Raw genomic sequence first — 26908 nt, 5'->3', positions numbered from 1 at the left:
ATAGGAGAAAATAACATTACAAGGGGAAACAAAGAGAAAAAGGGGCGTGAAGCACTAAAAATCCCACCAATCACTCATTTCAAACTTGTACATGAAACTAGTTAGTGATGTTTATCTAAAACATTGAAGTGACAATATTTAATATAGCAATGTAATTTTGTTTTAAAGTAGAGAACAATTAGGGATGAAATTTCTTTTAACAGTATTGGAGACTGAGACAGCTTGAAGCTGTTGGACAGCTAGAAGCTATTTAAACTCAGCACTAAACACATATGCCAAGATGCATTTAGGCTGTAATTTTCTGCTACTGATTGTTATGATCTGCTTTATACTCACGGAAAGAAGCTATGGCTGCTGGGTCCAGGGTGAAGAAGCCTTGCACAGCTACTGATGCTTTAGCCAAATCAATCCTGGACAAATAAATGAACAAATACAAGAAGTGAAGGTTGGCTACTTATCATCCAAATTGTTCAAGATGGCTCTGCTTATGGGTATTGTGCCGCCCATGGGGCCTTATGATAGAACCTTCTTCCAGCAATGTAACCTAGAGCATTTTCATAACCGGCCTCCCGCCCCCACTGTCTATCCTACAGGTCCGGTCCAAGGCATATTTACTGACAATCTAGGTTGCAGCTCTGCAAATTTCAGCAACTGGCATAAGACAAGCGAAGGAAGAAGCCACAGTGGTAGAATCAAACTAGGTACGGGAACTTTTGCTAGTGTGTAACGTTCAGCAATACAAGATTAAGCCATCGAGATATAGTCTGAGAAGAGCCCATTTAACCCTTTCAATTTTTAGCATAAGACACAAACAGTCTTGACAAGTTACAAAACCACTTAGTTCTAGCTGTATAATAAAGGCTATGTCTAGACTCCCAACGTTTTTGCAGAAAAAAATATGCCAAATGTGCTTTGCATTTTACGTATCTTTTTCCGCTTTTTTTTTTTTTTTTTTTTTTTTCCAGAAGAGGCTTTTATGAAATTTGGACCATCTACACTGGCCCAAATTTCGGAAAAAAACCCTCTTTCAGAAGATCCTTCTTCCTCATGGAATGAGGAGGAATAGGGGCTTCTGAAAGAGCGTGTCTGCTCTTCTGCAAAAAAATAGTGGAAGAGCAACGTGTTCCCTGGGCGTGGCAGAGGTTTTTTCAGCATACCTCCAGTATCCTGAAACCCCCCTGCTGTCTAGACATACCCAAACAAGGATCCTTCTGCTGTTCAATGTGTGTAGAACAGATTACTCCTTATCAGAACAAGGCCTGGGGTGGGGGAGAACAGCAAATTAATTATCTGCTTGATGTGAAAATCAGATACCACCATAGGTAAAAGCTTGAGATCCAGTCAGAGAACTACACAGATAAACCTTTTCACTGAACACAGAGCAAAACAACAATTTTTCATCAACTAAAATTGATACGCTGAGAGCTGCCAAATGAACTTTTAACTGAGTTAAATAACACTTCAGGCTTCAAGTGTATTATTAGTCCAGAATACAGTCAGTCCCCGGGTTACGTACAAGATAGGGACTGTAGGTTTGTTCTTAAGTTGAATCTGTATGTAAGTCGGAACTGGCGTCCAGATTCAGCCGCTGCTGAAACTGATCAGTTTCAACAGTGGCTGAATCTGGACGCCAGTTCTGACTTACATACAGATTCAACTTAAGAACCCCAGGCATCCCCAAGTCAGCTGCTGCTGAAACTGATCAGCAGCTGATTCCAGGAAGCCCGGGGCAGGGGCTTCCTGTAGTCAGCCACTGGTCATTTTCAGCAGCTGCTGACTTGGGGACACCTGGGGCAGAGCAGATGGGGTGCTGCTGGGTTGGTCCAGTGGCGCCCAGAGCGGCGCTACGGGACCAACCGGCAGCGCCCCAGCTGCTGTACCACAGGCGTCCGGAGCAAAGCGGCAGAACACGCAGGCAGCAGGACAGCCCAGACGCGCCGTGGCTATCCTGCTGCCCTCGGGCTCCGCGGCTTTGCTTTGCTCTGCTCCCCCTCCCCCTGGTCTGCAGACCAGGGGAAGGGGAAGCAGAGCAGAGCAGAGTGGCGGAACACGCGGCCAGCTGACAGCCCAGACGCGTCTGGGCTGTCAGCTGGCCGCGTGCTCCGCTCTGCTCCCCCTCCCCCGGTCTGCAGACCAGGGGGAGGGGGAGCAGAGCAAAGCAGAGCGGCGGAACACGCGGCCAGCTGTCAGCCCAGACGCGTCTGGGCTGTCAGCTGGCCGCGTGTTGCGCCGCTTTGCTTCCTCTCCCTGGTCTGCTGGAGACCAGGGAGAGGAAGGGCCCCGTTCGTAACTGCGGATCTGACATAAGTCGGATCCACGTAACTCGGGGACTGCCTGTACAAGGAATGGAAGCAGATATAGGGGAATCAGGTTTTGCCTTCCTCCGTGTTTGAATCTTGTCCAATTTAACAGCTTCCAGTGAACTGTTTTCTAGAGTTTATTAGTATGTCCTGCATAGGCAAAGAACATGACTGCTCTGGAGCAAAGTCAATATCCAATCACTCACACCATTCTGTGAAGAGAATGTAGGTCTGGGTGAAATATCTTTCTATCCAGCTGAGACAGCGGGTCTGGAACCAGAGAAAGACACACACTCTGCTGGACAGTTGCAGGAGATCAGTAAATCACTGTTGATATGCCTATTCTGATATATTTTTCTTCCTACCTTCTGGATCAAAGGAGAGTGGAAAAAGGCATACATCAGAGTCTTTCCCTAGTGGAGAAGGAAGGAAAACATCTAACAGGTATATACTGTCTCTGCCTGCTTTGGAACAAGTAGAGATAAAACTTTTATAATCTATATCCCAAACATTTAAATACAAACCGTGTCTATAATCAAATTTCTTCATAGGAGAAAATGCAGACAGAACCCCAGCAGCAGAGTGGGGGTTATCCTGTTTATTGTGTTGAGTGAAACATATAATTACCTGCCCTGTGGGCGGGTGGCATATGTGTGCACCAGGCGCAAGGAGCTCCTGACCCTCAGAGACCAAATTCGGCTTGGAGGCCAGGATGGCTGAACTGGAGGAGCTACGGGAGGCAGAGAGGTATGTTGATGAGGCTTTCTGGGACACTGTAGTACCGTCCCACCTCCAGTCCGACAGCCCCAGCGCTGTTAAGGAGGATAAAAGGCTCAAGGGAAGAGAGCATTCAATGGGAGCAGAGAGAAACCATCCCATAGTTGGGAGCCTCCTTCCAAAGGATATTACGGTATCCTCTTGCACTGAGGATACCTCTCAGGGAGAGGGAACGTCAGTTTTTAGGAAGAGGCAGGTGTTAGTAGTGCATGATTATGTTTCTAACCATCGAGATAGTTGGGTTTGTGATGACTGGGAGAACCGTATGGTGACTTGCCTGCCTGGTGAAAAGGTTGTAGATCTCTCAAGGCATCTATATAGACTTATGTGTAGTGCTGGGGAGGAGCCGGTGGTCGTGGTACATGTGGGTACCAATGACATAGGGAAGGGTAGAAGAGATGTCCTGAAGGCCAAATTTAGGCTGCTAGGAAGGAGACTGAAATTGAGGAACCTCTATGGTGGCACTCTCAGAAATGCTTCCTGTTCCACACGGGGCCAGGTAGGCACACAGAACTTCAGAGTCTCAATGTTATGAGTGGTGTGGAGAGGGTGAATAAAGAAAATTTATTTACTTGTTCCCATAATATAAGAACTAGAGGACACCAAATGAAATTAATGGGTAGCAGGTTTAAAACTAATAAAAGAAAGTTCTTCTTCACACAGCGCACAGTCAATCTGTGGAACTCCTTGCCAGAGCAGGAGGCTAGGACTATAACAGTGTTTTAAAAAGAGCTAGATAAATTCATGGGGGTTAGGTCCATAAAAGGATATTAGCCAGGGGGTAAGGAATGCTGCCCATGACCTCTGTTTGTCAAAGGCTGGAGAAAGATGGCAAGAGATAAATTGCTTGATCATTATCTTCGGTCCACCCTTTCTGGGGCACCTGATACTGGCCACTGTCGGAAGACAGGACACTTAGGCTAGATGGACCTTTGATCTGACCCAGTATGGCCATTCTTATGTTATGTTATGTTCTTGTGTTATGTTAGACCTCATTGCAAACAGGCATGAACTGATATTTTAAGGACCATTTATTCACCTGAAAACTGTCTCTGCTGAGCCAATCTGTGACAGTGCCCCCCGTAGCCACTCTTAAATCATGTCTCTCTGAACAGCAGCCCCTCCCTTTGCATATTATGAAAAACTGTCCTTTTCCTGGGGCTTCCAGTTGTCCTGGCACAACTAAATCCATAGCTTACTTTAAATTAGGAGAAGAGGAAGCTGCCTACCAAATTTGATGGCCCTAGCTCTTCCCGTTTAAGAGGAGCTCTTAATAAAAAAACTTGGAAGATAGACAGATGCACTCTAAAATATATATGATATCTAGGTTTTTTGTACTGGTGGTGCACATCTACACACAATCTTAATATTGGTACTACACATAAGAAATGTCAACCCACCCAAAAGAAAATTCAACCCGCTCAAGGATGGAAAATGTTAGAAGGAACACAGGTTGCAGCTTCATGAAGCCATTCAGTTGTTGGTGGTGGTGGTGGTGGTGGTGGTAGTAGTCACAGGGCAGAGACTGGCCTCTTAGAGATAGGATCCAAGGCCTGATCAGGTCCAGAGGGTCTAGCCCAAAGATAAGCAATAATATTTTGCTGGGGACCACTTCAGAAATGGTTGAAGTGGCCCCAGGCTGCACCAGAAGGGGTGGGGCCTCAAGCAGAAGGGGCGGGGCCAGGATACGTCCAGGTTCCCCAGACCTTGATTGGTCTTGGGTCGGGGGAGTACCTTTGCCCCTACACAGGTTACCCCTAGGTGCCCAGGCCAATCAAGGCTTGCAGACAGGGGGAGTGTGTGAAGCCCCTCCTATCCTGCCAGGAGCAAGTGGCACTTCTAAATGCCGCATGCTCCTGGCAGGACAGAGGAAACTTCATGCACTTCTCCCTGCCCCCAGACTGTAACTATCCTGGGGGAGGGGTGCGGCAGGGACTCCGTGGGCTGGATCCACCTGCTTGGCGGTCCGGATCCAGCCCACTGAGGCCTTTTGCCCACCCCTGCTCTAGCCTCAAGACCTTCCTTTGGAAGGGGAAGGTCAAACAAGTCTCCCTATTCTTATGGTCTTTGGGAATAAAGGTTTGACAAATCAAACACTGTAAGAGACAGCCCAGGCACTGCATGTGCTTATTGGATAGCAAACAGACAGCCATGCTGAAAATATACTTCTTGAATCCTAGCTTCCTCTATTTCTTAATTTCTCTCATAACCCAGGAAAAACACTAACTCTCAAACTCTACCTAATTAGCTAATCTAACTATTCCTAAGAAACAAAAGTGGCAAAGAGTCCTGTGGCACCTTATAGATTAACCGAAGTGTTGGAGCACAAGCTTAGTCCATAAGGTGCCACAGGACTCCTCGCCACTTTTGCAGATTCAGACTAACATGGCTACCCCTCTGATACTTGACACCTAAGAAACAAGACACTCCAAAGAGACCTGAGTAGTTCACATCCAACCAGGCACATGGTTGGTGCTAAAGATGTTCCCTTCCTATATAGGCCTTGCGTTCAGAACACCAGTGAGCTTGACATGAGGGGCAGGGGGCATAAAAGCACTCTAGCTTAATTAGCAAGAGAAAGGATCTACCACAAAGTGGCACAGTACCCATAAGTGGAAACACACACAGCCACTCAAGGAAGAAAGTCTCATTTAATGCAGTGCAAGAATAAAGTAAACAACAGTCTCCTTCAGTACAGGCAGTCCCCGGGTTACGTACAAGATAGGGACTGTAGGTTTGTTCTTAAGTTGAATTTGTATGTAAGTCGGAACTGGTACATATTGTAGGGGAAACTCTAGCCAAACATTTCTCCAGAGTTCAGTTTTATTCTCCCCCACCTCACTTCCCTCAGTCCTTTATTCTCAAGCTGAGGTGTCTGCTGAGAAAAGCTGCTCCGCATCTCCCTGATCTGGGGTGGGGGTGGCACTAGCTTCGCGTCTCCCTGGTCTGCTGGGGGGGAAGCAGCTAGTGTGGGGTTGCCTCACCCCGTTTGTAAGTAGGGATTCGATGCAAGTCGGATCCATGTAACCCGGGGACTGCCTGTACTCTGCTCTATTATTTTTGCAAAATGCATGTATATGCATCTTCTACATTCTCTTAATGTAAAAATATATTGCATACAGATGATAAATCTTCTTTTGTCAAGGCAGAGCAAGTAAACAAACAACTAACTGCAATAAACAAAGCAACCAATAGCACATTCTATCCCAGGTGAGTGAAGTGCCACAGAAAGAAATTTTATGATTAAATTACTTTAGAAGAAACCATTGTATACAAATTATATAAGTTATACAAATAAACATTTTACCTGTCAAAGGCTGAAACTGTACTGATAGCTAACAACAAATAAAGGAAACTCTGAGCAGGATATGCTAAGGTCTTGTACTGCTGTAGCAAGTTTGAGAGAGTGGATAGCTGGTTTCCTCCTAGAATGTATATTACAATAATGTTCCATACAGAATAGCCAGCAAGGAAGCCATGAGTAAAGAGTCCAATCACCCTAAATGGATAAGCGATTGTTAGAATCTTTGTAAATAACTGCAATCTCAGCAAGAGTTAATGGTACAGACTGTCATAGACTCTCAGAAGGTGAAGATGGAGAAGACCTATTAGGTTATCCACTCCATTTCTGTCAGGGCAAGAAGATTGGTTCCTAGTGTCATTTTCTAGTGATCTGTTCCACATAGTTTAAAAAGTCCCAAGCAATAGGGCTTCCATCTCTTCACTTGAGAGACCTGTTCACAACCTAAGAGGTCTTAATAAGGACATTTTTCCTAATGTTCAGTCCTCTCTATCATAAAAGTACTCCAGTACCTGTAGGACGTATATTATATAAAAGCTATGTACAATCATCTCTCTGTTGTAGCCACCCAATTCCATTTTACTAATATTTAATCCAACCTACACACATTTTTTCCTGATAAGTCATTCCCTACAGTCCAGTGGTAATTTTTTCTGTTTTTCTTTGAACTCCTTGCTCAATTGTCCAGAATTAAGCACAATGTTCACACAATAGAAATACAGAATCAGAGAGAGAGGAGCTCTTATTTTCCTATTCCATTTCATAATGCCTATGCACAGCCAAAAAATTACATTGGCCTTTTTGCTACTATAGGTTGAACCTCTCTAGTCTGGCACTCTTTGGACCTGACCAGTACCAAACCAGAGAATTTGCCGAATCATGGGAGGTCAACATTGTCTAGAAGCATTACCAACACTTGCACTGCTTACTTGGCTCTTAGAAGACATTTAGGGGTAAATTAGAGCTTAGCAGCACAGAACACTCAGAACTTCATGAACCAGCAAGAAAATTAACCACACCCATGATAAATGGACATCTGGCTAACCTAAAATCATGCCAGACCACTGATGTTGCCAGACCAGAGTGTGCTGGACTAGGGAGGTTCAACCTGTATATCACATTGCAAACTTATGCCTGATTTGATTTACATTTTTCTCCTTTTTCAGCATTATGAATTTCCAATTTTTTCCCTCATGTGTTATACATTTTTCAAATATTTTCTTCACATATATATTACAGCAGTTATATAGATCTCATTTTTTTAATCTCTTCCCTTGTAGATCCCTGTGAATTAATTCTGTCCTCAGTAACATTTGCATCTCTTTACATTTTAGATCTATCTGCAAATTTCAATGAGTTTACAACTTCATCACAATCATTTCTGAAGATGTGAAATAAGACTGCACCTAAATACCAGTTCATCACACTGCTGTTGATCATTACACTTCACTTAGGGTGTTACAACCTCCTCTTTCCAGGCTTGTCCATTTGCCTTTTTTCTACAAATGGTACACGACAAGCAGCCTCTGCATTTAATTCAAACTGAAAATCTGTTATTTTCTAAAATGTATATTTATGGTCTCTCCTACAGTTTAAATTATGGTTGCTATGCTGCAACCTTTTACCCCTCCCCTTCCCTCTGAAGCAGGCACTCTTCTCAGTCAAAACAATAAAAAATATACTATAATTTGCTAGAGTGCTGAGAAGCTTTAGGGCAGGGGTGGGCAATATTTTTTTGCCAGGGGCCACTTAAAAAAAAAACCACCATCAGGGGCATAGGTGCTTAGTAGGAAGGCGGGGGCAAAGAGGATCCCCCACCCCCAGACCATGATTGGGGGTGGGAGAAGCACACCAAGTTTCCTCTGCCCTACCCGGAGCACACAGCACTTAGAAGTGCTATGCGCTCCTGGCAGGGTGGGAGGGGGCTCCATGCACTCTCCTGTCCCCAGGCCAATCAGGGCTTGGGGGTGGAGGGGGCGCGTGAAGTTTCCTCCATCCTACCCCCACCCTGCTACAGTACTTAGAAGTGCCACATCTTCCTTGCAGGGCGGACGAGGGTTCAAACACTTCCCCCTCCCCCAGGCCCTAATTGGCCTGGGGAAGTAAGGAGCAGCAGGGCCTCTACGGGCCAGATCAATCCACTTGGCAGGCCAGATGCAGCCCCGCGGAGGCCCTTTTGCCCATGCCTGGTTTAGGGCTAATCCTTCAATTGAAAAGCTTGCTGTTATTCAGTTCTGCACTCGTCCATTATTTGTTCCATTAGCCAAAGAGACAAAAAGAGATATTTACAAGGTAGACAGAGGTGCTCTCTTTAAAAGCATTCCCCAAAGAGATAAAGAAATGGATTTCACACTAGTGCCCCTTTTCCTTCATCAAAATATTGACGTATCAGATACCTGAAACCACGGTGCACTGAGAGTGCCACATCCCTGGTGGTCCATAAAGCCTTCACATCCATAAACACATCAATGTTTTCTGTGGTTTTAACCAATTCTGTGCGGTCCGCTGCCTGGAAACGCCCTAAAAAGAGTAACAACTTTACTCAATCACAGAGATTGTTACTACTTCCTATTATTTGTGCTGCAGCAATAATTTTCCTCTCTCTACACTAGAACGTTTTACTGGCATACTGCTACCAACATAGCTATTTCAGCAGAGCGTGTTCACATGTGTACCAAAGCAATGTGTCCTCAGGATTAGATAATATCAGGAAAGGATATGATGTATTGTAAGAGGGCAACCCAACGTCCCCCACACCACCACCTGGCAGTAGGAAATTTTTGCATTATATTGTGGGATATCAGCACTCCACTCTAGGAACTGTTTTTACGTCCCTCCATGTCTTGTATCCAAAAACATAGATGCTGCACAGACCAAAGAATTTCTCTTCTATTTTAAGAACAAGGTAGGTGATTCTTTGATATGTGTGGAATCTCAGTAACTCATCAGGTAATGGGGATACCAAGGAGTGAATGATATAGATAGTGAATTAAAACAACCATCCTTTAGATATTCACTGACCAGCTGCACACAGAAGCTGTGGTTCTCAGCACTGAATGATGGGACCAGATTGTGATAAAAACCTGGGGTTACCCACAGAATTCCTGGAGTTATGTTTTGAGCTCACCTCAGTCCTGCAGTGCAGAAACATGAGAAAGACAGATGCATCAATAGCAGAAAAACAGCAACTACTTTCTGGAAGCTTGCAATCCCAGACTGCTATCTGTCAGTAGATAATCAGTTCAGGGCTGCAACAGTGTGGACGGCCAACATTCAGGAGTGAAGGCCATTAAGTACATCCTGCTGCACTGGACTGTGACTCTGAGCAATATGTAGGGAAGAATCCATCTATAATTTCCTAACCATGGTGGGGTGATAAATGGGGCACATCTCCTGATTCTGTTCCCTGCTCCTCTCTTATAGCTCAGTACATGACAGTGATGATCCTCAAGATGTCTTGACAGAGTACTCTGAAAAGTTATTCTACCATGATGAGAGAAATGCCTCTCACTTAGAAATGTCCAAAACTACTCACATGTTACTGGGGACCAAAAAGCTAAAGATAAATGGTCTTTTCCAAAAGTGGTAAAAGACCCCTGGGACATCTGGATAGCAAGTGAACCTGCCCATGTCAAAACCCTCTTTCCCCTCCCACTGTTTTATCCCTTTTCTAAACTTGATGTAAATAATATGTTTTAGATTTGAAATCCTGCATCCAATCAGTTCATAATGGATTTTCTGCAAAATCACATAGCATAAATGTTCACTCATTGGGTTAAACAACAAGAAGTCCTGTGGCACCTTGCAGACTAACAGATTTATAGTTTAATGGGCAAAGACCCACTTCGTGAGACCCACTTTGTCAGATTCATGCATGCATCTGAGGAAGTGGGTCTTTGTCCACAAAAGCTTATGCTCCAATAAATCTGTTAGTCTGCAAGGTGCCACAGGACTCCTTGTTTATGCAGATTCAGACTAACATGGCTACCCCCGATACTTATTGGGCTGTGTGTCGCTTACAGTCAGTGCAAGTATTTTTTCTGTTTGTAGTGAATTGAATTGTACATAGTTATTGTCAAGCATTGCCAGCAAAAGAATTGGCAAAAGTATGCATTTGGAAATGGTTTTGACTGCTATATCCTGATTCTTTCAGTTTGTATCACTTACTACTGACAGTTCAGGCACTTGAAATAAACTGGCTATTTTAAGAGTTCCTTTTTTCCCTGGTCTGTGCACAGTTGGTTGCCAATCTGAGAGGGTCAGAAGGTAGTGATCTCCCCTTCCTAGAGGGCCCTGGAGAAAGTAAAACAATGGCGTGGATTAACAGGGGCAGTAAATTACATCCTCACGAGTCCCTGTCCCTGTCGTCAGTGATCAGCTAGCTCTGTAGGTTCAGATGGTGTCAAAGAGGTCCTGGTTTAAGCCGTGGATCATCCACATACCCCTCCTCAGAAAGCACCTCTTTGGTCTGCAGTTCCAGGGTGCCCTGATCTATAACATGCAAAGTGCCCTCTGTCACTGGTGGCTGAGTTGTGGATGTTCTGCGTGGCACAGACCTCTAGATATTATCAGCAGCTCTTGGGAGCAGTGTCAAACTTTTTGTTGCCTTCCTTTTTCTTTTAAAAAAAGCAATGAGGAGTCCTGTGGCACCTTATAGACTAACAGATTTATTGGAGCATAAGCTTTCGTGGGCAAAGACCCACTTTGTCAGATGCATGCTTATGCCCACGAAAGCTTATGCTCCAATAAATCTGTTAGTCTATAAGGTGCCACAGGACTCCTCGTTGCTTTTGCAGATTCAGACTAACACAGCTACCCCTCTGATACAAAAGAAAAAGGTAAGTTCCTTCTCTTTTGCCTGGCACAAGCCCTCATCTTTGTTGTGCCCTGCTGCTTCTGCATCTCCTTTGCAATATCAGTATATTGACCAATATCATCTTGATCCCTGTGGGAACACAGAGCTCTGCCTGCACTGCTCCATCCCCTTCAAAGACTGAGGGAATTCAGGATCTTTTTCTTGGAACAGGAAGCAGCCCAAGGTTTAGTTCGCATCCTGCTTATACAAGAGTGCTTGCTGAGATGGTAGACAGGTTAAGAAATATTTGCAAAACCTGCTGTCATATTTAAATGGGAGGCAGGCTTCTAGTCATTGCAAGCCCTGTTTAGCAGAGTTCAAAAATTTGACCAGAGACGTCACAGCTGCTGGGACAGCTGCATTGTGGGATCCTTGTCGGAAGGCCACATTTGCTGGCACAGGTATTTACTGTACTCTGTGCTGATTAGGACTCAACTCAAGTATTGTATCCAGATCTGGATACATTTTAAGAAAGATGTGGACAAATTGGAGACAGTCCAGAGGAGAACAACAAAAATAATTAAAGCTCTAGACAACATGGCCTATGAGGGAAGATTGAAAGAACTGGGATTGCTTAGTATGGAGAAGAGAAGATTGAGAAGGGGCAGGATAACAGCTTTCAAGTATCTCAAAGGAAGTTACAAGGAGAAGAAAGAAAAATTATTCTCCTTAAATTCTGATGAAAGGACAAGAAACAATGGGCTTCAATTGCAGCAAGGGAGGTTTAGGTTGGACATCAAGAAAAATTTCCTATCAGAGTGCTTAAGCACTGGAATAAATTGCCTAGGGAGTTTATGGAATCTCCACCAATGGAGATTTTTAAGAGCAGGTTAGACAAACACCTGTCAGGGCTGATCATGATATAGAAGATGGTGCATAGTCCTATCATCAACGCAAGGCACTGGACTTGATGACTTCTCGATGTTCCTTCCAGTTCTATTATTCTATTATTTCTGTATGGCATTCTCCCTACATTACTATACTAATAATTATATGATTTGGAAAATTGGTTTAATTTTGCCAGCAGAATTTCAGACCTTTGTTGGTTGGACTCAGTGTTTAGGGTGGATGCATGCAGAGCTCTGCTGAATAAAGTTTTGCCAGTAAGACCTTCTAATGCAGACCACACTTTAGAAATCCCATGTATTCAGAAAGCATATGAACAAACAGGTCTTCCTTATAGTTATGTTTCTCCTAAAATTTCTTACCAAGGTAGCAACACTGAAAATACTTATTAAACAAATCTACATCATCTAGACATGCTTGGATCAGGGTCAGAAGACTCTGTGATTAAAAAACTACTGCTTGTGGGACTTCTGTGAAGACAAGCACAACAGTAATTCTAGCATTCCATGAATTTAACTTTGGGGTGCATGCCATTTTTAGAAAGAATGCTTTCCTTCAGATACACGATGATATATTTTAAGTCCAAATTACACATCTGCAGAAATGAGATATATTTTTTAAAATGTATGTAAGGCTACAAGCTCAAGTGGTTTTAATGTTGTAATTTCTATTTCAGCAAAAAATATATATCTGGACAACTCTTTTTTAAACAGTATTAACTTTTTCATTGTTACTAAAAATGTTTGAAGTTAAAAGAATGAGAAATTACTTACGATTTTTCTCAACGAACACTTTGCTCACAGGCTGGCTACCACCAGTGGGAGCAGCAAACACAGGTTGCTGATCTGGTCTTTTTGTTTGTTCACCCTCAATAATGTCCTCTTCCTCCACTCCGAGTTCATTGGAACATTGCACTTCTGCTAGCCGAGTCTTCCTATCATCTCGGGATATGAGAAGAGAGAAAGAACAATGACTAAAGCTTTAAAGACTAATGGTCTACTAGTGTAAACTCTTAAGCATATGCCTGATTTTACTGGTATGAATAGTATGGATTACTCACAAATATAAAAGTTTCTTCTGAATGCAATTGCTTTCATGATTAAGGCCTAAAATTCTTCTTTACTGAAGCATAAATAGGCATGTGAATGACTATTTATGGAGGTTAGGTCCATAAAAGGCTAGTAGCCAGGGGATAGAAATGGCTCTGTTTGTCAGAGGCTGGAGAAGGATGGCAAGAGACAAATTGCTTGATCATTGTCTTTGGTCGACCCTCTCCGGGGCACCTGGTGCTGGCCACTGTCAGTAGACAGGCTACTGGGCTAGATGGACTTTTGGTCTGACCCAGTACAGCCATTCTTATGTTCTTATGACTGGTGGCTAATCGACATTCTAATCAACTAGTCACTTCCTCCCACTTGCCGCCTCTATCAGAAAGAGGCAGCGGGGATGGGGGGGAAGAGAAGAAGGGATTGCTTCCCTGCAGCATTTCAAAGGGGGCAGCGCCGCACGGAGCCTGGGGACAGCTGGGAACTCCCCAGCTGACCTCAAGCTCCATGTGGCATTGCCACTTTGAAACGCTGTGGAGAGCAATGGGCCAGTGGGGAACTGCTTGAGTCCCCTGCTGGCTCCATGCTCCCCTCAGTGTTTTTGCCTTTGAAATGTAGCAACAGCCCTGGGATCATTGCTATACTTCAAAGACAGAAGCACCCTTATTGACTATTCAATTAGCCACTTAATTGAAATTTTACAACCCTAAACATAAAATCACCATAATCAAGCTAATCCCCAATGCCTGTTTTATTATTTTAGTTTTGTTTTGTGACAAACGTCAGTAAGATGAGGACCTGAAACATAAACCCATGTAACACAGGCCTGAGGCCTAGCCAACCATGGTCAAGACTTTGCTAATACAGACAGTCCCTGACTTACGCGGATCCGACTTATGTCGGATCCGCACTTACGAACGGGGCTTTTCTCGCCCCGGAGCTCACGGGCGGTGGGTCACCACCCGTGTCCTCCGGGGTGAGAAAAGCTTCTCCCGGTCTCCCTAGTCTGCTGGGGGGGTCCAGCGGCTTTGCTGGACCCCCCCAGCAGACCAGGGGGACAGGAGGAAAGCCGCCCAGGCGGCGGGGGTCCCGCCGCCTGGGCGGCTTTGCTCGGGTCTCCCTGGTCTGCTGGGGGGGAGAGGGGGCGCAGCTAGTGTGCCCCCCCCCCAGCAGACCAGGCTTTTGTTGCGGGACGCCTCAGGTAGAGCAGCTGGGGTGCTGCCGGGTTGGTCCTGTGGGAACCTACCGGGCAGCGCCCCAGCTGTTCTGTCCCAGGCTCCAGATTCAGCAGCTGTTGAAACTGATCAGGCTGATTCCAGGAAGCTGGGGGCAGAGCAACTGGGTCCATTGTCAGGGAGTACATATGCATAGTGGTTCAGTAGATTCTACTGACAACTACTACTGTACTTCGTTTGACAATAAACCTGGCTGGGCACCTTCAATCATCTGATTTTGTGGTGTTTGGGGGCTTTCTTGGAGTCTGCTGTGTTGATTACTTGCACAAAGTCAAGTAGTTATTCTCACTGAGACTGTGTCTAGACTACATCCCTCTTTCAACAGAGGGATGTAAATTAAACTCTTCAAAATTGCAAATGAAGCACCGATTTAAATATCCTGCGCTTCAGCTGCATAATCGCATAATGGTGCTCTTTCAAAAAAGGGTGATTTCGAAAGTAAAATGGTCTCGTTCCGGTTCTTTTGAAAATGGCAGGCTTTTTCGAAAGATCATTTTTTGAGGAGCAAAGGCTTTTTCGAAAAAAAAACCTAGACCACGGTTTTACTTTCAAAATGGCGCTTTTTCGAAAGAGAGCCATTACATGCTTATGCAAATGAAGCACAGTATATTTAAATCCCCGCTTCATTTGCAATTTCAAAGTGTCTAATTTACATCCCTCTGTTGAAAGAGACAGCCTGACAGAGCAGAAGACCTGTCAAGGCACTATAATGGTGACTCCTGACTACTACATAAATTACTGATGTGGGAAAAGACAGACATGAAAAGATTATTGTAATAGAAAACAATGCAGAACAAATAAGTTACGGGCTAAAGAAATTAAAATCTTTAGGCTGAAAGAGAAGCAAAAGTGTTTAAAGTGTTCAGAAGCTGAAGGAAATGGACACAAAATAAATAACCAATATAATGTTCTGACAAAGCTAAGAAATAGGAGGGAAAGTTAAAGAAAAGCAGAAATCAAATTATTAGGTTATATTCACACTAAAGACTCCTACCTATATCAATCAAGGGTGTGAAAAGGTGCAATTCCTGACCACCATTGTTCCACAGTTGTTCGAATCTAGCAGAAATCCACACTTTTACTAGTCTAGGCTGTTTTAGTTGTAGGAAGTAGTTTTATTATACCAGTGCAAAGCACAACTTCGCCAGTATTGCTGAATCCACACTAGAGTCTCTTCCGCCAGTATGATATAGTGGTATTCTTATACCATTAAAGCACTCTAGTGCAGAGATAGACTATATTATCTATTTTTTTTAAATGTACAGTAAAGTCAAAATTATCCGACCTTGATTTATCCGACATTCCATGTTACCCGATGTACCACCTGTCATGTCATGTCATGGCAAAGAGCTCCAGGGAAAGCTGTCCTTGCTTTCCCTTTCCCTTTCCTCTGTTCCAGGGCTGGGCGGGAGCTCTGGTTAGCAAGTCTGCAGCTCCCTCTTGTGGCTGAAGAATTTGCTGTCAGCAAAGTAGCTTTTTTACCATTTTCTGTTTCTGGGGAAAGTGGCGAGCGCCTTGCCCTGCGTCACATCATCGTCAGGAGACATGGAGTGGTGCAGGGCGAAGGCTGTGCTCCCGCCGCAAGGCAGAGCCCTGGATCTTACTCCCGTTTGGGGAGAAATACAAGGGCTGGTCAAGGCAGCAGATTCAGGAGGTTTAAAACTGGACCTTGCAAGGTATTACAAAGTTCAAATTTATAAAATTAATTACTGTATTAAAAGAATTTTCCGTATTATCCGACATTTCCTTTATCTGACCATCCTCCAGTCCCATTTAGGTCGGATAATCGAGACGCAACTGTATGTAACTTAAGTTTAATTTAACTAATTTAAGGTTTAAATTAAGTACCGTATATACTCGAGTATAAGCAGAGTTTTTCAGCACATTTTTTGTGCTGAAAAATGCCCCCCCCCCCTCGGCTTATACTCGAGTCAGCCTCCTGTTCGCAGGCGGGCTCAGCGCGTCTCTGCCGCCGGCCGGGTCTAGCCGCGTGAGCCCGGAGCTCCGGCCCCGGTAACCGAGGCGCTCGGGGCGGGGGGCGCTGCCGGGAGCGGGCTGGGCTCCGTGTGTCGGGGGCCGTCGCTGCGCGGGGCGCTCGGAGCCTCTGCCGGCCGCTTGGGTTGCGGGTGCGCCCGCAGGTGCTGCTCGGAGCCAGTGGCCTCGCCCCGGGGCCGCCGGCAGGGAGGCTCGGGGAGCAGCCGAGAGGGGCTCTGGCCTGGGAAAGGTCCGGGCGGGGGCGGCGGGGGCTGAGCTGGTTGGGCCGAGTGTCCGAGCGTCTGTTCCTGTGTGTGACTGGTGCTGGCGCTGGGCGCTTTCTTGCAGGCGGCCCTTCAGGGGCTCATTGGATTGGCGGGAGGACTTTGAGCGGGAGTTACGGTATTTTTGATACCATATTGTTTTTGTTGACCCCCTTTTCCACTTACAGAGCGAGGTTATTGTTTTTCTTTGAAATAAATATTCATGTAATTTTATTGGTATCTATCTTCATTTTTTACATTTACCAGTAGCTGCCTCATTTCCTACCCTAGGCTTATACTTGAGTCAATATTTTTTCCCAGTTCTTTGTGGTAAAATTAGGTGCCTCGGCTTATATTCGGGTCGGCTTATACTCGAGTATATACGGTAACTTAAACATTATAATATAAATGCAATGTTCACAACTGTTGTGTAGATTTTTTTTAAATCAATAAATAAATATATTGCAAAAACCCACCTTAATATTTCTTATATTAAGTTCTTAGCATTCACTATGAACATGGATTTAAAAAACAAAATTAGTCCCTGACACTACATTTAGATACCTGCTATCTTTGCATACCGTGAGTAGTTCTAGGCATGTCATGTCTTTTCAGGATCAAAGCTTATATACTAGCATATATTAACACATTACCATACGTATTTGGTGGTAAGAATTATAAGGCACCTTAGAAGTTCTCACTTTGTTTTTTTCCGGGGTTTACGAATCACTGTTTCTTCAGAGGGCTGGGGATCCATGCCATTTCCATTCTGAAAAAAGGATGTGTTGGGCATGTTCTGCTGGGTGAAAGAGGTCTCAGATTCTGAAGATTTAAAAGAAAACCAAAAATAATCTGTCTGAAAGCTACAACAGAACAGGAAACACATGCAGTATGACATTTGTATAACTATAGGGCATTCATTATGACTAAAAAGCACCGTGTTCTGAGGTTTGGCTAATGCAAAATGTTATCACAGGATCACCTATTGCTCTCCTCTTCCAAAATGTAATGTTTCCAATTAATCTTGTGACAACTGTTAACCTATTTATCTTTTAATATACAGCTAGCAATTTAGGAACAGTGATTGTGTGCTGTAGTATCGTGCCAGTAAACTAAAGTGTTATATGTTTACAAAGCAACATTTTCAACAAAAAACAGGACTATGTAGCACTTTAAAGACTAACAAGATGGTTTATTAGGTGATGAGCTTTCGTGGGCCAGTCCCACTTCCTCAGATCAAATAGTGGAAGAAAATTGTCACAACCATATACAGGCAGTCCCTGGGTTACATGGATCCGACTTACATCGCATCCCTACTTACAAACGGGGTGAGGCAACCCCGCACTAGCTGCTTCCCCCCAGCAGACCAGGGAGACGCGAAGCTAGCGCCCGCCCCCAGCAGACCAGGGAGACGCGGAGCGGCTTTTCTCAGCAGACACCTCAGCTTGAGAATAAAGGACTGAGGGAAGTGAGGTGTGGGAGAATAAAATTGAGCTCTGGAGAAATGTTTGGCTAGAGTATCCCCTACAATATGTACCAGTTCCGACTTACATACAAATTCAACTTAAGAACAAACCTACAGTCCCTATCTTGTACGTAACCCGGGGACTGCCTGTATACCAAAGGATACAATTTAAAAAAATGAACACATATGAAAAGGACAAATCAAATTTCAGAACAGAAGGGGAATGGGGAGGGGAGGTAAATGTCTGTGAGCTACTGATATTAGAGGTGATAATTGGGGAAGCTATCTTTGTAATGGGTAAGATAATTAATGTCTTTGTTTAAACTTAAGTGTAAAGTGTCGAATTTAAGCATGAATGACAGTTCATAGGATTCTCTTTCAAGTGTGGTCTGAAAAGGTCTTTGAAGCAGGATGCAGGTAATCAAGTCGTTGAGACAATGTCCTTTCTGGCTGAAATGGCAAGAAACTGTTTTTTCTTTGTGATCCTGTCTAATATCTGTTTTGTGGGCATTGATCCTTTGGCAAAGTGTCTGAGACGTCTGTCCAATGAACATAGTAGATGGACACTTTCGGCACATGATAGCATAAATTATATTTCTGGATGCGCAGGAATATGTGTTCTTGATCTTATAACTCACTTGGTTATGTCCAATAATGGTATCAGCAGAGTGAATATGTGGACAAAGCTGGCAACGGGGTTTGTTGCAAGGGAAGGTACCAGGGTTGGTATTAGTGTGGTATGTCCTGTGATTGTTGGTAAGAATCATCTTGAGGTTAGGTGGTTGTCTATAGGAGACTATGGCCGTGTCCAGACTCAGGGGTTTTTTCGGGAAAAGTAGCCTTTTCCCGAAAAAACTTCCCCTGCGTCCAGACTCAAGCCGCATTCTTTCGAAATTATTTCGAAAAAACGCGGCTTTTCTTTCGATGGCGGTAAACCTCGTTTCACGAGGAAGAACGCCTTCCTTCGAAAGTTCCTCTTTCGAAGGAAGGCGTTCTTCAATGTAAAGAGGCCGTCTTCGAAAGAGAGCATCCAGACTCGCTGGGTGCTCTCTTTCGAAAAAGCGGATTTTTCTTTCGAAAGATCCGCGCGCAGTCTAGACGCGATCTTTCGAAAGAGCATCTTTCGAAAGAAGCCTGCAGTCTAGACATAGCCTATGGGTCTGTCTCCCAGAGTCTCTCGGAGTTTAGTATTCTGTTCCAGTATAGGCTGTAGTTTATTGATAATGTGTTGGACAGGTTTAAGTTGGGGGCTGTTGGTGATGACAAGTGGTGTTCTATTGTTGGTTTTCTTGGGTCTGTCTTGAAGTAGATGGTTTCTAGGTATTCGTCTGGCTCTTTCAATTTGCTTTTTTATTTCTCCGGGTGGGTAGTTGAGGTTTATAAATGCTTGGTAGAGATCCTGAAGTTTCTGGTCTCTGACAGTGGGATTAGAGCAGATGCGGTTGTATCGAAGGGCTTGGCTATAAATGATGGATCGTATGGTGTGTTCTGAATGGGAGCTGGAAGCATGTAGGTAACTGTATGAGGCAGTGGGTTTTCTGTAGAGAGTGGTGTCTAATTTACCATTAGTGATTTGTACTGTGGTGTCCAGGAAATGGATCTCTCGTGTAGAATGGTCCAGGCTGAGATTGATGGTGGGGTGTAGGTTGTTAAAATCTCTGTGGAATGTCTCCAGTGTTTCCAGTGGAAAATGTTTACAAAGCAACAGTAAGGACCGCGTGTGCTGTTTATCTCATCAAAAATATTAAATCCGGAAAGCTATTCTCTATTTTTCACTCAAAGAAATAATCAAAGCTCTTATATTATTTTATTATTTTCACTATACAGTAAAACTCCAATGCTCCGGCACTCCTGATGGTCCAGCACCATCAGGAACCCGGAAGGGATCTGGCTGCTGGACAATTGGAGCTGCTCTGCGCCCGGCTTCCCCTATTCAGCTCCTGCTGAAACTGACCAGCAGCTGAATCAGGGAAGCCGGGGGCAGAGCAGCTGGGGTGCTGCCGGGTTGGTCCCGAAGTGCTGCCCGAGGGGTGGCGCTGCAGGGCCAACCTGGCAGCACCCCAGCTGCTCTGCCCCAGGCATCCCCAAGTCAGCTGCTGCTGAAACTTCCTGGAGTCAGCCGCTGATCAGTTTCAGCAGCAGCTGAATCAGGGACGCCTGGGGCAGAGCAGCTGGGGTGCTGCCGGGTTGGTCCCGTAGCGCCTGCCCCTGGGTGCTGCGGGACCAACCCGGCAGCACCCCAGCTGCTCTATCCCAGGCGTCCCCAAGAGCAGTTGGAGTGCTGCTGGGTTGGTCCCGTAGTGCCACCTCTTGGCGCTGCGGGACCAAGCTGGCAGCACCCCAGCTGCTCTGGGGACGCCTGGGACAGAGCAGCTGGGGTGCTTCCGGGTTGGTCCCGCAGTGCCGAGGGGCAGGCACTACAGGACCAACCCGGCAGCACCCCAGCTGCTCTGCCCCAGGCTTCCCGGATTCAGCCGCTGCTGAAACTGACCAGCAGCGGCTGAATCGGGGATGCCTGGGGCAGAGCTGGACTATCGGAAGGGGGAGCTATGAAGGGTCTGGGGTGACATCCCCACCCCCACCCCAGACCCCTCACAGCCCCCCCTTCCAATAGTCCGGCATAGCTGATAATCAGGCACCCCCTGGGTCCTAAAGGTGCCGGATTATCGGAAGTTTACTGTACTTGAAATCTTTTAGCAGATCCAGATACCTCAATGTGTTTCTTTTGGACTGAAAATAGCTACCTGAATAATATAATATCCTAAAAAATATTACAAGATTGCTGATTTAATGATTGACTAAATTAGAGCATTCAAATTTTTAAAAAAGCAATAATGAAACACTGGAACATTAAACACTCAGGAAATTACAAAATGTAAGTTCAACTAGAATACTGATTTGGCCTCAATTCACATTATATATGCATATATTTTATTGCCTAGGTTATAAAACCTAGCAGCAGTAATAAAATATGGTTCATATTTAACAAGATAAACAGGAACAGAAGATTCTACATAGGTGCAAGATGGCAGAGTTATCACTGCAGTAGAATATCCAGAACCCTGTGACATTTGAGTTGGACTTCTCAACTTAATGCTTTGTTGACAAGAATTTTTTCTGGTATAACTCCCTGGAGTCAGTGAAGACTTGGGCCTGTCATCAATTTAGATGTACTTCTAATAGATTAAGAAACAGAAATTTAAAGAAGTGAGCTAATGAGACTTTATGCTGCCAGGCCTAAATCCATCTTTCATCCTTTCTGTCACTCTCCACATACCAGGAGGCATTCTCTTCTTCTTGCGTTTTCTTTGCGGTGGAGCATCCTGAACCTCAGGTGTTAGAGGTTCACTACTCTCAGATGGTCGACGGACAGTTGCATGAACAATACCCTCTGAAAAGCAAGATAGGAAAAAAAATGAGTTCAATGATACGATAAGTCTTCCTGGGAAGGCAACTAAGGCATACCTGCACTTTATATGTCCTCTCCCTCTGTTTAGCTACCTTGTGGAATTCAATGGAACATACTTTGTGGACAATCCATCTGCCTGATTAAATGGGATTTATATCCCTATTTGGATTTGTGTTGAGTCCATTCAGAATTCGGAGCACTTCGATCATTTTACTATTTGAAAAGTATATCATGGCTGTGAATGACTGTCTATTCTCAAGAACCCAAGCAACTGAGGTAATCAGGAAGAGAAAAAATAGCAAGAAAAAAAAATCAAGCTATTTTTCAATGCTGTGTCAGTACTTGCTGCTTTATCAATATCCAGAATGGAGGGGGAAAACTCAGTGAGTTTAGCATTAGGATATTTCTAGTTAATACCACTTCAGAAAAAAACCCACAGTGTATTAAAAAAACAGTGACAGGTATAGCAATTTCCTACTATATCTTTGAGAGATCTTATTGAATTGCATTTAAGAGTCCATTATTCTATAAATGCAAGTTTATGCATTATTGTGGAATTACAGCATTTCCAGAGCAGAGAAATAGATTATCGAAACCCTGGTAAATGTTAGGTGCATCAAAGGATTATTTTAAACAACATAACAGAAAAGACAGAACCTTCAGGACCAACAAAGTTAATTGAGTTTTTTAGAAAATATATAGCGTAAGGGAAATGCAAATCTCCACATTGGGACCCAGCTTTTTGAAACTATGCCCTAAGAAGATATCCACTGGTTCACTTATTACCTGTTTATAGTTTCTGAAGATCGAAGACTCAGAGGCTGTAAGAAGGAAAGGCTAACCAATGTATAGGGGTGCTTGTTTTGTGAAAACAACTATTAAAAACTTATAATCACAGAAAATCCCATGAGGTGACCTCTGGTAAGTTTATTACCATGTGTGAAATTATTTTATTGTTTTTAATATGTTTTCTCTATAATAGTGTCACTATAAAAATATATGTGCTTGTTCAGAAAAGACTGGGTGATAACATCTACCTAGGAAATTATATGTTCATAGCCTCTTCGGGGAAAGCAAAGCAGGCCTGCTAAGGGAATTTGACTAGCTAGGGAATCACAGTGTATGGAAGGAATTTCGCAGCCCAGAAAAACCCCAGTCAGGAGGAAGAGAGACACCTCTGGCTACAGTACAGAGTTCCTCCAGCATTCCAAATATATCTTTCACTCTTGGCAGCTTCTTACCCAGTGAATTTTTTCCTTTGGGTTTCTTTCTTTTTGGATGACTAAGTGGAATTTCATCTGTAGAATGTAAAATAAAAGCACTAGTTACACACTATGGAGGAATCCATGCTCTCTAACAACTCCACCTCAATCCAGAAAGAGAAGTCCCTTTGGAGGTGAAGAGAGTTAGGGTTTCCTGGTCCCCTTTTTACATAAACCATGACAACCCCCATCAGCACAGGAAGTAGAAGGAAGAGTATAGCAAGGAGTAGGGACATATAAGAAAATAAAAAACCTACCCAGACTTCAATATATGTTTAAAAATGTGTACAGCATGGGCATTAAAAAAAGGAAACTAATCTAATGATGTGCCAAAGAAAAAATTTCTCATGTAGAGCATAATGTCTAACGCTGGTTACTTCACATCAAGACAGATGTAGCAGAGAATGGAAAAGTCCAGAGAAGAGCAGCTATGAGACAGGGCCTGCACAATAAGTGACTTTTAAAGACTCTTTTCTTTTTTAAGCTAAATAACTCCCCCTCTGAAAATACGGCACCTTTGAGTTGTCTCAAACTGACCACTCTAACGCATAAAGCACTTTCTAAACTCTTGACACACAAAACACTAAATAAAATAAATAACAGTTGGCAATTTGCTTTTATGCAAAACATTACATTGGAGCACTAAGCTTTAAAAATAGTAGCAACAGAAGTCATTAGGAACTGTTAAATAGAATAGCAGCCATGCACAGCACTTAACACTGAACAAACTCACCTTGGCTTCCACTTCAGATCCAAGATTTTCCAAAGTCAGAAAAGAAAGAATATTAGTTTTGAAACAGTTACAGCTCAGAACTGTTAAAGAGTATACAACACAATTGGTTTATGGTGTCACAGAACTTATAAGATCCACCTCCCATGAACCCTATTTCTCTTTACAGACATTTGAATATGACATGATTAAGACTGCTTAGCCACACACAAAACCATAGTCTGTTTGCTTCTTGTGACTAGATACAGGGTTTTTTTTATGTTAGCTGTTCATGAGATTAAAACTTTTATTTTACATGGCTTTTTAATTGGAACCTGTCTGTCTGACAAACTTATCAGAGAAGTTACATGACAATGAAGAAAGGAGCTAATAAAAATACTCAGAGCCCTCAATGGTGTTTATGAGCGATCATGTACATATGTCTCAAGACACTGAAGAGGATTTTTTTTACTTATGATACTGTAAAAACCATCTGACTTTCCTTTAATCAGAATCAGTCTTGGCTCAGATCATTGAACCCTCAGAATCATTCCCTCTCCGTCTTTTGCATCAGTATGGTATACATAGATTTAATTATTTATTCCACACTAGGGATGTAAATACCCATTAAAGCAGTTACCTGGTTAAACAATTAAAATTACTAGGGGGCTGCACCCCCCCTGCTCACTACTCTTACCAACCCTCCTCTTCCCTCCCCAGGCCACCAGGGAGAGAAGGGGAGGGAGCACCAGGGAGAGAGGAAGCTGAGGAGTTCCCAGTCACACCCCACCCTGAGCACCAGTAGGGGGACAGAGAAGGCCACGGGGCTCTCCACCCAAGCACCAGAGAAGGGGGAGGCCGCACCACTCCTGCCCGCCCCCCCCAGCCCTGGGGAGGCTGCGTAGCTTCCTTCCCACCCCACGAAGTACTGGGGTGGGGGAAGGCCTTGTGGCTCTCCCCCCTGAGCACTGGGGAGAGGGGAAGAGGAAAGCCAAGCAGCTCCACCTCCCCATGGCCACAGGGGAGGGCCCACCCCAGCTCTCTCTCACCCCCCAGCTGCCACTCTCCCTCCAACCTAGGGGATGTACAAAGGAGGCTGGGAAGGGGAAAGGTCCGTGGCTTTATCCCCCACCCAGGACAGGGGAGAAGGGAGCAGCCACGCAGCTCCCAGTTTCGGTCCCCCACCAGAGCACCAGGAGGGTGGGAGAAGAAAGGCCATGCGGCTTGTGGCTTCAGCCCCTTCTGAGGAGGGGGGATGCTCTGGGCAGCCAAGCACTGGGGAAATGAGAGGGAGGGAGGAGGCAGGCGGGATGCAGAGTGACGTGATGTCATGCTGTCATTACACAGGACACTTTTTTTTACATATACAGGCAGTCCCCGGGTTACGTACAAGATAGGGACTGTCGGTTTGTTCTTAAGTTGAATCTGTATGTAAGTCGGAACTGGCGTCAGCCGCTGCTGAAACTGATCAGTTTCAACTGCGGCTGAATCTGGACGCCAGTTCTGACTTACATACAGATTCAGCTTAAGAAACCCAGGTGTCCCCAAGTCAGCTGCTGTTGAAACTGATCAGCGGCTGATTCCAGGAAGCCTGGGGCAGAGCAACTCTGCCTCGGGCTTCCTGTAGTCAGCCGCTGGTCAGTTTCAGCAGCAGCTGACTTGGGGACGCCTGGGGCAGAGCAGTTGGGGTGCTGCCGGGTTGGTCCGGAGCAGCGCTGCGGGACCAACCCGGCAGCCCCCAGCTGCTCTACCCCAGGGGTAGGCAAGAAAAGCCTGGTCTGCTGGGGGGGGGGCACTAGCTGCACCCCCCCTCAGCAGACCAGGGAGACGGGGGTGGCGGGACCGTCCAAGTCCTTCATGGCTTTGCTCCGTCTCCCTGGTCTGCTGACCTGGGAGACGCGGAGCAAAGCCGCAGAGCACGCCCGCAGCGGGACAGCCCGGGCGTGCTTGAGCTGTCCCCCTGCGGGCGTGCTCCGTGGCTTTGCTCCCCGTCTCCCTGGTCTGCAGTGAGACGGGGAGCAAAGCCTTGGAGCATGCCTGCAGCAGGACAGCCCAGGCGCGCTTGGGCTGTCCCGCTGCGGGTGTGCTCCGCGGCTTTGCTCCCCGTCTCCCTGGTCTGCTGGTCGGGAGACGGGGAGCAAAGCCGCAGAGCACGCCCGCAGGGGGACAGCTCAAGCGCGTCCAGGCTGTCCCGCTGCAGGCGTGCTCCAAGGCTTTGCTCCCCATCTCCCTGCAGACCAGGGAGACGGGGAGCAGCTTTTCTCGCCCCAGAGGACGGGGGCGGCGGACCGTGGCGCATCTGGGCGTCCCGCCGCTCCCGTCCTCCGGGGCGAGAAAAGCCCCGTTCGTAACTGCGGATCCGACATAAGTCGGATCCGCGTAACTCGGGGACTCCCTGTATAGAGAGAATTTAACCAGTTAACCATTGGAAGGCTGGTACAGAGCAGCTGGGGTCTCTATGGGGCATGGATCTCACCTGCTAGGTGTGATAGGGGCTGCTCCAGGCAGGGACTGCCTGCAGCTGCTCCAGCCTAGCTGTCCTGCCGTGGGCAGAGTCCTGCCCTGGCCTGCCATGCCCACTGCTCCACAAGCTGCGATCTGATTCAGCCTAGCCCACCACGACCGGGGTCCTTCTGTGTTGCAGGGAGGAGGCTGCTCTGGCTGGGTCTGGCCTGCCACCAGAGTTTGGGCAGGGTCCATTTACCGGTTACCCATTAAGTATGCCAGTAAGTCTCTCTCTTACCAGGTAACTGGTTAACCTTTTACATCCCTATTCCATGTGCTAAGTGCCAGGCTGATTTTTAAAAGTCTCAGCCCTAAAGCACTTGCTAATTAAAATATAGATCAGAGACAGCATTCCCAGCAATAAAGAATGAGGTGAGGGCCAGGAAAGGAGAACAAGGGGTTGAGAATAGAATAGCTACTGAGACTGAAGTAGTCTTAAAAGGTTTGATGCATTTTCCCCTTTCGAATGACAGAAGAAACAATATGAATTAAACTGCTTCCCAGTCTACTGACAACAAGAAATGTCTTTTGTACTATATGACTGGAAAATAAGCATCCCATACTTCAAGAGCTCTGGAAAGTCAAAGGACGAAGTTATTCATAGCCAAATAAATCTTTTTAGAAAATTAGTTATAAAATTTAGCCTTGCAGCACAGAAAAACATTAGTATGTTGCAAATTTTTGTGGTGAAATACAAAACTGAAATAAAGCTAGGTTTATAATGAAAGTGCTGACAGACTTACCCATAGCTTCACAAATGCAAGTTTCATTTTATTTTAAACTTTGTTTACCCAGAATTCAAAGAAGTTTTTTTTGTTGGTTTAAGACACTTAGTAAAATCTCACTAAAATCTATGAGAACTCTGAGATTTCTGCTGAGCTAATTTTTCTTACTTTCACAACTTTTAAGTACATTCAAGTGCACAAAAATGACCATATTTCACAGAATCAAATAATCTTAC

The 26908-nt window shown here is 45.0% G+C and overlaps 1 protein-coding gene and 1 long non-coding RNA gene across 2 annotated transcripts in view; one reads left to right on the top strand and one right to left on the bottom strand.

The window, feature by feature from the left end:
- TMEM237 (transmembrane protein 237) overlaps positions 1-26908 on the bottom strand; it is a 35121-nt gene that overhangs the window by 6059 nt on the left and 2154 nt on the right. The window contains exons 3-10 of the mRNA XM_075933867.1: positions 23467-23477; positions 22713-22769; positions 21340-21453; positions 17299-17419; positions 12853-13013; positions 8775-8898; positions 6385-6576; positions 337-410 (exon numbers count right to left, since the gene is read on the bottom strand). Coding sequence (XP_075789982.1) covers positions 337-410; positions 6385-6576; positions 8775-8898; positions 12853-13013; positions 17299-17419; positions 21340-21453; positions 22713-22769; positions 23467-23477 — 854 coding nt within the window. The remainder of the gene's footprint in view (positions 1-336; positions 411-6384; positions 6577-8774; positions 8899-12852; positions 13014-17298; positions 17420-21339; positions 21454-22712; positions 22770-23466; positions 23478-26908) is intronic.
- On the top strand, positions 373-8142 carry LOC142830220 (uncharacterized). The gene is made up of 5 exons (XR_012905269.1): positions 373-701; positions 2680-2744; positions 2852-3047; positions 6223-6287; positions 7713-8142. It is a non-coding gene; the product is annotated as an uncharacterized LOC142830220 (long non-coding RNA).

This window comes from Pelodiscus sinensis, chromosome 7 (genome assembly GCF_049634645.1).
Source record: "Pelodiscus sinensis isolate JC-2024 chromosome 7, ASM4963464v1, whole genome shotgun sequence".
NCBI lineage: Eukaryota > Metazoa > Chordata > Testudines > Trionychidae > Pelodiscus > Pelodiscus sinensis.
The sequence above is the reverse complement of the archived record's forward strand: the minus strand, read 5'-3'. Positions and strand labels throughout refer to the sequence as shown.